Raw genomic sequence first — 12,203 nt, 5'->3', positions numbered from 1 at the left:
ACTATGTAACATTTTTTCTGAAGTAGTACTGAGCTGACTGTCACGAATACAGCTCTGGAATGCTGCTCGTTTTTTATATATATGGATGTTTTGAAACTGAAGAAAACAGAGATCGATTTGCAACCCAGGAATAACGCGTAGCGGGTCCTCGGACACACGGCAGGAAGGGGTGAGACGGTCTGTTAGACTTTTCCTTTTTTGTGCTGGACAATGTTGGATTACAATTGTTTTTTTTTTATAATATTATGAGCGTTTGTTTTGATACTTTATTTTTCTTTGGAATATAATTTTTTCAAGTTTGTTTTGTCTTGAAGCACGATTGACTTTGTCTTGTTTGTCGTTTTTTTTTGCAATAAGGAACTTTGTAAGTGCATTAATTTACATGGACTGGTTTTTTTTGTTAATACTTTTTGATTGTGTTTCAAACTGTTTTGTGTACCATTCTTACCAGCAGTATCCAGGGTTAACAGGGTCATTTTGAGAGGTCTTTGCCGTATTACTTGCTGTTTCACTTCCAAAATATTTATATCAGTGTATACACTATGCATTCTATTGTGCTATGAGGTTTCTTAGAGCAATGTTTAAGGTATATTTTGCTTACTTTGTATTGACATTGTACTGTTCTACAGTTTTTTGTCACTGTAAAAAGGTTACTGGAGATTAAAACACTCTTACCCACGAACTTATGGTCCCATTATACGCTGTCAATAAGTCTATAATTATCTGTTCTTTGAAATCGGTTAGTTTTGTCTTGTGTCTTAAGTCTGGTTGTTACACATCGTCAACTGCCCCCGCCCTGGAGAGGAGGAGGAGTGACGACCAAAGGGCATCTGGGGAGCATACATCAGCACACTTGAGGCCTTGAACTGGTGCACTGCCTGCGGGGAGTGGGGCCACTTCATGGTCAACTGCCCCATTCTCCAGGAAGAGGAGGCGAAGGAGAAGCACCGGTTCCCTGCAACAGCAGGAGACTACACGCTGTCCCCACCTCCACCGCTTCCACCAGCAGGATCAGAGCAGCGGGAGCTGCCTCTGCCTCCACCACCTCCACCGCCAGGATCAGAGCAGCGGGAGCTGCCTTCGCCTGTGCCACCTCCACCGCCAGGATCAGAGCAGCGGAAGCTGCCTCTGCCTGTGCCACCTCCACCGCCAGGAGCAGAGCAGCGGGAGCTGCCTTCGCCACCTCCACCGCCAGGATCAGAGCAGCGGAAGCTGCCTCTGCCTGTGCCACCTCCACCACCAGGAGCAGAGCAGCGGGAGCTGCCTCTGTCTCTGCCACCTCCACCTCCAGGATCAGAGCAGCGGGAGCTGCCTCTGTCTCTGCCACCTCCACCTCCAGGATCAGAGCAGCGGGAGCTGCCTTCGCCTGTGCCACCTCCACCGTCAGGATCAGAGCAGCGGAAGCTGCCTCTGCCTGTGCCACCTCCACCGCCAGGAGCAGAGCAGCGGGAGCTGCCTCTGCCTCTGCCACCTCCACCTCCAGGATCAGAGCAGCGGGAGCTGCCTCTGCCTCTGCCACCTCCACCGCCAGGAGCAGAGCAGCAGAGCAGCAGGGTTGCAAAAGTTTTTTTTTTTTACATTTATCAATATGGCCGCCAAACCATGTGACCAAAATGTGTCATTTTCATATCACCAGTACTTCACATGAGTCTCTATGGTCATATAAAGTTTCATGACTGTAGTTTATTGCATCTTGGATTTATGCACAAATGTATGAAAATAGAGCCGTCGTGAAACGGTTATTTGCGTGCCGCGGTCATGTTTTTTAACGAAAAAGCGTGGATTTTACAAAACGGTAGAAAGGACCTGGTCATGAACATGCGTGCCAATTAAAGTGTTGATTGACGTTGTGGTTTAAGACAAGAATATTTGGCGCCAATCCAGCGTAGCGGGCAAAGTAATTGCTCAATCGACCTCGATTGAACATATGTTTTTTATAGGCCATTGCTGCACTATCTGCTGCCATTGTCACAGTTCCACCTTAAGTTGTTTTTAATGGCAAGAGATTTTAAAAACTCCCAAAATTTCCACGAGATACAATATGATGGTCGAACCATGTGACTTTTTCATTCGGGGACGCCAGTCTGGTTGTCCAGCCATAGGCATCTACTTACGTATGTGTTTTCATAACTCTGTGATGATGTTTGGGAAGAAAAAAAAAAAAAATAATAATAATAATAATAATAATAATAATAATAATAATAATAACTACAGTTGCGAGCAACTTTACGGCTTCCAAGCAGTTATCGTGAAATTTTAGCAGCTTGGTTATTATAAATGAAGCGTTATCACAACTGTACTAACTGTGTCAATTTTGGCACATATATTGGAATTATTGTTTAGTAGGCCAATTTAAATTTTATTTGGATGCTCACAAAATTCCAAATCGTATGCAGTCATATAGACTTTGAAAATAATGCATATAAGAGGCTAACATTGTTCTAAATTCGAAATCGCTCTTTGTTTGAGTTTGTGTGCATGTGTGCGTGTGTGTGTGTGTGAGCGTGTGTGAGTGTGTGGTGCCCTATTTTTAATTTTGCAATATAAAATAAAGTCTACAGCATGTATTGGTTTTTGTATATTTTAATGACACTATCATTTAATGCACATTTTTTAAAGCAATAGAAAGTGATAATAGTGTAATGATTGGCTAACTGGGGTGCTTAGCAAATACACAATTCACCATATTTAATTGCCAGCAAACCGCTACTAGGACATAACATGTGTACGATTCATGAGTAACACCACTCGAATCCTATACTGAGGAATTATAAACAGGAAAGAGGAAGAAGCTGTCAATGTTGGGAAATAATGTTAAAACTTTACAATGCATTAGTAAGACCTCACCTAGAATATTGTGTTCAGTACTGGTCACCTCGTTACAAAAAGGATATTGCAGCTCTAGAAATAGGCTTTCAGTCAGAACTCCTCAAGTTATATAACAACCATCTGCAGTCAATAAGAAATTATTAAGTTTTACAGGCAGCTTTAAATTTGACCTTTAGCAGAACTTAACCATATGTAGCAGGGCCCTGCTGATTAAATGTGTATATTTATTTTAGAACAGGGTTCCCCTCTCCGTCCGTGTTATTTTGTATTTGTTTGTTTTATTGTTATATAGGACGAGCAAGGTGCCGTCCTTCAGGTGTTTTGTATTAATATTATCGTTATGATTTAGTGTTTTAATATGACGGCGAAACGCTGCGGGTTTTGTTGTTTTGTTTCTGTTTTTAAGACGGCGTAACTGATTTTGTTTAGTAGCGTAGATGGGTAGCCCCATCCACAGTAATTTAATAAACTCATGCAGATTGTGGCCGAGGGGTAATAGACTAATTACTAGTCAGTTAAACCCCTCAGCCACACTATAAAAGCCTGCAGCTCGCTGCACTCTGGGTGTGGGGTGTATGAGAGAATGGAGAGAGCGAGAGAAACGAGAGAAAACAAAACAGAAATTAATAATAGACATAGGAACAGTGAAGGCAATCTGCCCAGCCTGCCCTGTGTTTTATTTATTTTGTGTTTGTGATTATTTTTGTTTACCCTTTTATTTTGCTCTGTGAGCACAGTGTTTTTGTTTGAATATTTTATTTATTATTGTTAATTTATTATTTATTATTTGGAAACTGCAGACTTGGTGTCAGTGTTTTTATGTTCCTGCTTCTTCCGTGACGTCACGGCCCAGCCACCCTGTCGCACCATACTACTTAAAACTATTTATGCATTACACATTACATTACTTGCATTACCTACAGTGCTCATATAAACACACCAGTTTTGTAAAAGTCTCATCTAATAAATTACAAACATATTTTTTTCTATACCTTGCTATACCTTGCTATATTTTTTCTATACCTTGCAGACTTTTCCATGTTAACAGCTGTCCCCAGTAGTGGGAATGTGTCATTTCAGGGTGAAAAATTTGCAAAACTGGCATGTCACCCATATTGATTGACTCATAGCGGTCATGTTTGTAGATGTAGGAACTTTTTCTGAGATAACGTATACACAAGATTCATGTAAAGCAGCCAAAGTGCTCGTGAGCAGTTGTTGTTTAAGTGTTTTACGCAAAATCCAACATAGCTGCCACACCATGTGACTGATCCTTTTTTCCTTAAGTAAAATAAATCGTGGACGTGAGCGCACTATGTACAACATTTTTCACAGCTGTACTATTTACCAATCATGAGAAGAAGACTTTTGAATATTGTCCAAACTTTTAATTAAATCCAAGATGGCTGCCACACAATGTGACCAAAGGCAGCCATATTGACCATGACACAACATCCCCTAGTCCTCTACATCTGTGTCAAATTTTGTGTGTTTTGGTGCAGCCAATAAGAAGTTATAGGCAGTTTTATAGCCAGTTGCGTATGTCGATGGTGTCATGCATCACGTTTGACCTTTAGGAGAGGTCAGAGGTTGCGGGCAATGACATTTTTCATAGAGCACATGACTTCCTATACGTGTTCCATTATAACTATGACCCTGTCAGCACGCCCTAGCAGTTCAAATTTCAACGTAAATTCCAATATGGCCGCAACCCCTAGTGAGCAATTTGTTTCAATCTTTAGCAATGGTCTGTGCAATTGTGCTGACATTGAAGAGCATAAGTGCAATGGTGTTCTTGTTATGGGCTGCAAAGTTTTTTTTTTACAATTATCAATATGGCCGCCAAACCATGTGACCAAAATGTGTCATTTTCATATCACCAGTACTTCACGTGAGTCTCTATGGTCATATAAAGTTTCATGAATGTAGTCTATTGCACCTTGGATTTATGCACGAATGTATGAAAATAGAGCCATCGTGAAACGGGTATTTGCGCGTTGCGATCATGTTTTATAGAGAAAAAGTGTGGATTTTACAAATGGTAGAAAGGACCTGGTCATGAACATGCGTGCCGATTTAGGTGTCGATTGACGTTGCGGTTTAAGACAAGAAGATTGTTGAATATTTGGCGCCAATCCAGCGTAGCGGGCAAAGTAATTGTTCAATCGACCTTGATTGAACATATGTTTTTTATACGCCATTGTCACAGTGTCACAGTTCCACCTTAAGTTGTTTTTAACGGCAAGAGATTTGAAAAATTCCCAAAATTTCCACGAGATCCAAGGTGGCGGTCGAACCATGTGACTTTCATTCGGGGACGCCAATCTGGTTGTCCAGCCATAGGCATCTACTTACTTATGCGTTTTCATAACTGCGATGTTGTTTGTGCAGAACAATAATAATAATAATAATAATAATAATAATAATAATAATAATAATAATAATAATAATAGGCTTCCCCAGCCTTTGGCTTGGAAGCCTAATAAACACAGCAATAACAATAGGCTTTACAAGTCACACGAATTCCGCTGCCAGGAGTATTTAAAAACCTCGTGCAGAAGGTGGCCATCTCCGAGTTAGTTAATTGTTTACATTGTTGCTAATCGGTAAATACTCAGCTGTATAATAACCTCCAGCGCATATAGTTCATGCTGGGGTGTTTAGAGAAGGAACGACAGCGACAACGGAGAGTAGAAATAAAAGAAAGACAACAAAAACGAAACTTAAAAAGAAACCGTCAAAGCTGCTGCCCAGCCTGACCTTAAAGGACCTGTGGTGTATTGGGTTCGTGATTTGTTTATATTTGATTTTTGCTCTGTGTGTAAAGTGTTTGTTTAACCTTTTATTTTATTATTTAAAAAAAACTAGCACGCCGCGTCTTTTGCCTGCAATGCTGCCTGTTTATGTTTTTTTGTATGTTTTAAAGTGTTTTTAGTATAAACCTACCGCAACAATGTGTTGACAAGTCAATGGCAAAATTTAGTCTCGAGATAAGTTATACGTAGTTTGTAAAACTTATGAACAAACTTGTTTTATTAAAGCTACCATGAATATCATTTCGCAGAATGTTACTATATGACAGATGTCAGTTACGTTCTACCTTTTATTTTAATTATATTAAGGTGCATTTATAGGGCTGTGTTTACAGATAAATCGGCTGTGATTCAGTAGTATCTACATACGGAGTTCAAGTGAATGGTTATACTGTGCTGACAAAAATACTTACTGATATGGCTTCTGTTATTTTTTTTATTTCATAACTACATTCATAGTTATAATTAAGACTAAACTGATGAAATCCACAATCGCAAATCCTCAATAGGTGGCAACGAAACAGCCAGTGTATTTAAAAGACGTATGGAGTGTTTTTTTTCACTGATCACAATATACATGATTAACCAAGGTGTGCAATATAACTAGCTTATGTGTAATATACACGATTAAGGTGTGCAATATAACTGGGCTACTATTGATGTGCAATAATTACTATTTATGTGCAAACTATAATGAGTTTATCAAGTGTGCAATATGATGTCTTTGATTCAGCTGGATATAATGTTTGTTGGGTCAGATCGTTAACTACTGAGTGCTATAACGTAACTTTGGATGCGATTTACTATTATTATTATTACTAATATTATTTGTTTATTTAGCAGACGCCTTTATCCAAGGCGACTTACAGAGACTAGGGTGTGTGAACTATGCATCAGCTGCAGTCACTTACAACTACATCTCACCCGAAACACGGAGCACAAGGAGGTGAAGTGACTTGCTCAGGGTCACACAGTGGCTGAGGTGGGATTTGAACCGGGGACCTCCTGGTTACAAGCCCTTTTCTTTAACCACTGGACCACACAGCCCCCTATTAAATTCGTTCTGTATTTGAGCCAACTCTCCAAAAGGTTTATCACCTGCAGAGCACAATAAATGCTCAATTTATACTGTCTAACTGGGTTCTGTTCCGGCTTCTTCTCTCCTCTGTCCTGTTTATAATTCCTCTGTATATGATTCGAGTGGTATTACTCATGAATCGTGTACATGTTATGTCCTAGTAGCGGTTTGGTGACAATTAAATATGGTGAATTGTGTATTTGACAGGCACCCATGATAGCCAGTCGTTACACTTTCGTGTTCTATTGCTTTAAAAATGCACATTAGATGATAGTGGCATTAAAATATACAAAAACCAATACATGCTGTAGACTATTTTTATATTGCAAAATTAAGAATAGGGCACCACAAACTCAAACAGAGCGATTTCGAATTTAGAACAATGTTAGCCTCTTATATGCATTAAGTCTATATGACTGTATACTATTTCGAATTTTCTGTGCAACCAAATAAAATTGAAATTGCCTACTAACCAATAATTCCAATATGTGTGCCAAAATTGACAATTAGCACAGTTGTGATAACGCTTCATTTATAATAACCAATGGGCTTAAATTTCACTGCTTGGAAGCCTTAAAGTTGCTCGCAACTCTAGTTATTATTATTATTATTATTAATGAAAATAATAATCACGTGTTTATGTATTAATGTATCGGGAAACAAAGTAAGTACCTTTCACGTTCTTTAGCCTGTCGCAAACCCGCAACCAAACAAAGAACATCAACTTCCTTCTATGTGTGCCGCTTGCTTTTAATAATGATTTAGGCAACGCGATACAACTTTAACAAAACAACACACTTTTTTTTAGTTGGCTTCACTTACATGTTCGCTAGCATGCTTCTGTCAGTTCTTTTTCCTTCTCTCTAAACGCTTTACTTCTGGTGTTATGTCTCTCTGTTCCGTCCATAGCTGTGACCCAGTACAGAAACAACTCGAGCAATATCTATATTGAAACACTATGTTCCTCCTTCCTGCACTTACATTCCAGTCAATAAATCTACAGCACCATGTACTGTGTGTATTATAAATGAAATAACAATACAACACTAACACCCCTTTTAACATTAGGATAGTTTTCCCATTACAAAGTTACAGCTCACTTTGTCTGTGACAAGGTTTTGGTCAAATAAATTCGTGTATTCCGTATATATACCTGCCTACCTACCTTACTCAGAAGTTCAGGAACACAACACATTGCAGTCAATACCCCAGTTATGTTGAAATGTATTGTAGAGTGCACGCGGGAAGGCAGCTGCAGGGCTGGTACTATGTGAACTAATCGCACACCAAGACATAAGCCTGATATACGCTCCTTGCAAGGGCGTCGGCTCTTTTGTATGATCTACGTGTCAAACACCAATGTGAACAACGTATCAGCACGATGGATTTGTATTTGATTTATTACTGGTAGCGTATAGACTAAAATAAAACAGAAATGTACTGTTAATTTGATGTGTAGCTTTCAACCGTATTGTATAAGCCTATTACAGTTTTATATTCGTACATTATGTAAGGTGTACAGAGAACACATTAATTTTATTTTAGCACAATGACTTATACATTTAAAATGAATACACGTGCGTGTGTGCGGTTTGTTTTAAACTGGACACATCGACATTTCGGAGTTGGACTTATACAGAATCACGTATTTATGTATTACTATATTGGGAAACAGTGTGTCTGTACTGGGCCAAAGCTGAGGGACAGAGACGTAACACCAGAAGTAAAGTGTTTAGTGAGAAGGAAAAAGAACAGACAGAAGCATGCTAGCAAACCTCTAAGTGAAGCCAACTGCTTAATGAACGTGTGTTTTGTTAAAGTTGTATCGCGTTGCCTAAATCATTATTAAAGTAAGCGGCAATGAAACACATAGAAGGAAGCTGATGTTCTTTGTTTGGTTGCAGGTTTGCTACAGACTAAAGAACGTGAAACGTACTTGCTTTGTCGGTTCACCGATACATTAATACATAAATACATGATTATTATTTTCATTAATAATAATAATAATAATAATAATAATAATAATAATAATAATAATAAACCTCATGTGCACTTGCTGTTTTTTTTCTCTGCTGTTACTGCCAGTGAGATGACAGGACACAGTGATTAAGCACACTAGATGAGAAGTGTAGGAGGTGTTGGAATTTAAACACTTACATGTTGTGTGACGGTTGTTTGTGTACCTGGTCTCACGACTTGAATGTTTTGCACTCTGCCGTTGAGTTCTTCGCTCCTTAGTTCTGAGAACACCGTATTGAGAAAGCTTGACTTTCCGGAACCCACATTGCCTGAAATAAGAATATTTGTTGTGGAAGCCTTAGGGTGTGGTTGGTGGTTTATTATTTCTTTTTGAAGTTTGATGTAAGCACTGTAAAACAAGTGAAAAAAAAAGAAATATCAAACTTTAAAAAGCTCAGTCTTACAAATATTTCAGAAAATACAAAAATAAAACACTGATCTTACTAAACACTGAATTCAACTTCACGCCATGGATTAGGGAGAAGTGGCTCTGGTCTCGGTTGTGGTCTCGGCTCTGGTTTTGGATGTTCTGCAAAATAGGGAGAGAAATAAATATGCACAACTCTGTTTTTTTCTGTGGTAAAGATGAGGCTTTTAATAAGATTTACCGCTTGATGGTGATCCTCCCATTGCAGCAGATGTTGAGATGAGGATATGAATTGTGCAAGGTGCTCAGAGGTTACAGAAGTAATGATTCTGTTAAAGAAAAACAAACTATATATATGGTAGATGAGGTGACACCCCCTGATGAAAGGAAATCTAAATCCAGTCTATATTTGGTTAAATGGGAGGGGCATGATAAGATTCTTCTGACTGTGTCTGAACAGACTGTTTGCCATATGTAGGATCTTCTAGGCTTAGTTGGACAGAACATGTTTTGTTTTTTAAATGTTAAAGCATTAAGGAAATATTTAGTCTCTGTCAAGTCTAGATTCTAGAGAATTTATTTCTGGTATATTTCTTGTTTTCACTAATGACAGAAACCCGCTGCTCAGATCTTTTTTTTGCATGTGTCCGGCTGCTGCTGATTATTATTGTTTGCATTATATTATTTACTTTTTGTTACTTTCACCTCTCATATTGTTACCTCGTAGTTCATGATGATATTTGATCAGGTTTTGTCTGCTTTTCCCTGGGAGGAGCACAAATAATCGCTCCTTCTTTATATATATATATATATATATATATATATATATATATATATATATATATATATATATATATATATATATATATATATATATATAAATTAATAACAAATCTGTATCAGCAGCATAGTGGTACCCTATATTACCCAATTGTTTTGCCCCATTTATCCCCTTAGACGCCTTGCTCACTAAATATCGAGGTATACCTAGATAGATTATCATCTCCTCTTTGCAAAACCACTAAATATTTTAGTGAGAAAGCCGTACCCCGCGAACAACAGAACCCCAAAATGTAGCCAATTATAACCAGTACCGAATGCATGGGGCACATCTTTGGATGCCCCATTTACCCCCCTTAGACAGCTTGCTCACTAAATATCAAGGTATCCCTAGATAGTTTATCAACCGCTCTTTGAAATGCCACTAAAGATTTTAGTTAACAAGCCGTACCCCACGAACAGCAGCACCCCAAAATGTAGCCCATTATAACCAATAGAGAACGCATGGGGGCATGTCTTTGGATGCCCGGTGTACCCCCTTAGACGGCTTGCTCACTAAATATCGAGGTATCCCTAGATAGGTTATCGTCTCCTCTTTGCAAAAACACTAAAGATTTTAGTGAGCAAGCAGTCTAGGGGGGTAAATGGAGCATCAAATGACGTGCCCCATGCGTTCTGTATTGGTTATAAAGGGCTACACTTTGGGGTGCTGCTGTTCGTGGGGTATGGCTTGCTCACTAAACTCTGTAGTGTTTTTGCAAAGAGGGGTTGATAACCTATCTAGGGATGCCTCGATATTTAGTGAGCAAGGCATTTAAGGGGGTAAATGGGGCAAAACAAGCCGGTAATATAAAGTACTACTATGCTGCTGATACAGATTTGTTATTAATATTTTTGTTTGTTTGTTTTTTTTTTTAAAGAAGGAGCGATTTATTTTTTAAATAGTAGCAATATATTAATTGAGCAAGATGTGTAAGTGAGTTAAAATACACAGAAAAAAAGGACACACTGCTTTGTCAACTATACCGTGAATAAGTAACCGGGAATAAGTAACCAACTTCCAGGTGGTTTAAATCCGTCGGTGCAATCCATTAATGAATGATTTAATCTGTAAAAAGGAACTGTATTAAAGACAGTGAGCAACAGGCAGATGGTGTTCCCTTTCAAGTCAAAGATGACCACCAAACATTATGTATTGGATATTCCTGCCCTTGAGGTAGGTAATGCTGAGCTCTCTATATCAGAGCTGCTGAAGGCCTCTTCCTGAGATGACGCACTCTGTCCCACCCACCGAGGGTATAAAACCATCACTCACAGGAAGATCTCCCTCTTTTTCTTTCTCAAGATGGTAAGGTAAGATCTGTGTGTTTACCTAAGTGATAAGAAATAGCCCTCAAGTTGATTCGGGTCAGTTGTACTTCCCTAGCATTCGTGCTGAAAGCTGGCTTGCCACTTTCCTGGAATCAACAACTCTTGAAAAAAGATTGAGTTCTTTTATCTTTCTGTCTTTCGGTGGCATCCCCGACTGTGTGGTAGGCCACTCTTTTTTACCTGTCTGTCGTATGTGAGTGACTGCCTGTGCAGTCATCCGCGAATGAGTTTTCTTCTTGAGTGTAACAGAGTATCCTCCTCTGGGCCAGGCCTGGCCGTATCCCTGCTGTCGAGTGACCCAACTGAGCTCTCCTCCTCGGGGCTAGGTACTGCCTTATCCCCGTTGTCGAGTGATATTTTGTCTGACTAAAACATCACCCACCGCAGCTTAGGTGACCAAGTGTGTGTGTTGACCACGCGGTTAGGGAACGCACTTTGCGTAGCGGCCTCTCTGGTGCTGTGGTACCACGGCGCACGCATAGCCCATGATTCTATCTCAGTGCACGAGTGTGCAATGCAGGCTGTGTATTTTCCAACATCAGCGTACGGCACGGTAGCATAACACGGTACGTGGTGTACGCAGTGCTTGGTATTCACAGCGCACATAGTGCACAGGTGCTAGTACCCCTACCTTTCTAGTGCAGTTATGCACAGTGCGCACGGTACGTAGTTCATGCAGTGTACGATACCCATTGCACAAGGCGTTTGGAACACTCGAGGCAAGCAGTGCGGTGCACGCTGCGCTTGTTGCGTAAGTACTGCTCTACTAGCATATAGCTCGTGGTGCTGCACAGTAATACCAGTGCGCACGGAGCTCAGCTGAAGCGCTGCACGCGGTGTACATGGTACACGGTGTTGGTTGTGCACTAGTGCCAATACGCTGCGTAGTACACGGTGCACTTGTGCCCACAGTACCCGGCACAGGGTAAGTGGTGTTAGTAACCTT

At 39.8% G+C, this 12,203-nt stretch overlaps 1 protein-coding gene across 1 annotated transcript in view; it reads right to left on the bottom strand.

Annotated features, from left to right (window-relative positions):
- The window catches only part of LOC117965622 (interferon-induced protein 44-like), a 31,575-nt gene extending 20,101 nt beyond the window's left edge, over positions 1–11,474 (bottom strand). The window contains exons 1-3 of the mRNA XM_059006863.1: positions 11,438–11,474; positions 9,184–9,268; positions 8,878–9,088 (exon numbers count right to left, since the gene is read on the bottom strand). Of these exons, the coding sequence (XP_058862846.1) occupies positions 8,878–9,088; positions 9,184–9,268; positions 11,438–11,474 (333 nt within the window). The remainder of the gene's footprint in view (positions 1–8,877; positions 9,089–9,183; positions 9,269–11,437) is intronic.
- Positions 11,475–12,203: the final 729 nt, after the last annotated feature.

This window comes from Acipenser ruthenus, chromosome 34 (genome assembly GCF_902713425.1).
Source record: "Acipenser ruthenus chromosome 34, fAciRut3.2 maternal haplotype, whole genome shotgun sequence".
NCBI lineage: Eukaryota > Metazoa > Chordata > Actinopteri > Acipenseriformes > Acipenseridae > Acipenser > Acipenser ruthenus.
Note: the sequence above shows the minus strand (reverse complement) of the source record. Positions and strands in the feature narration are given on the sequence as shown.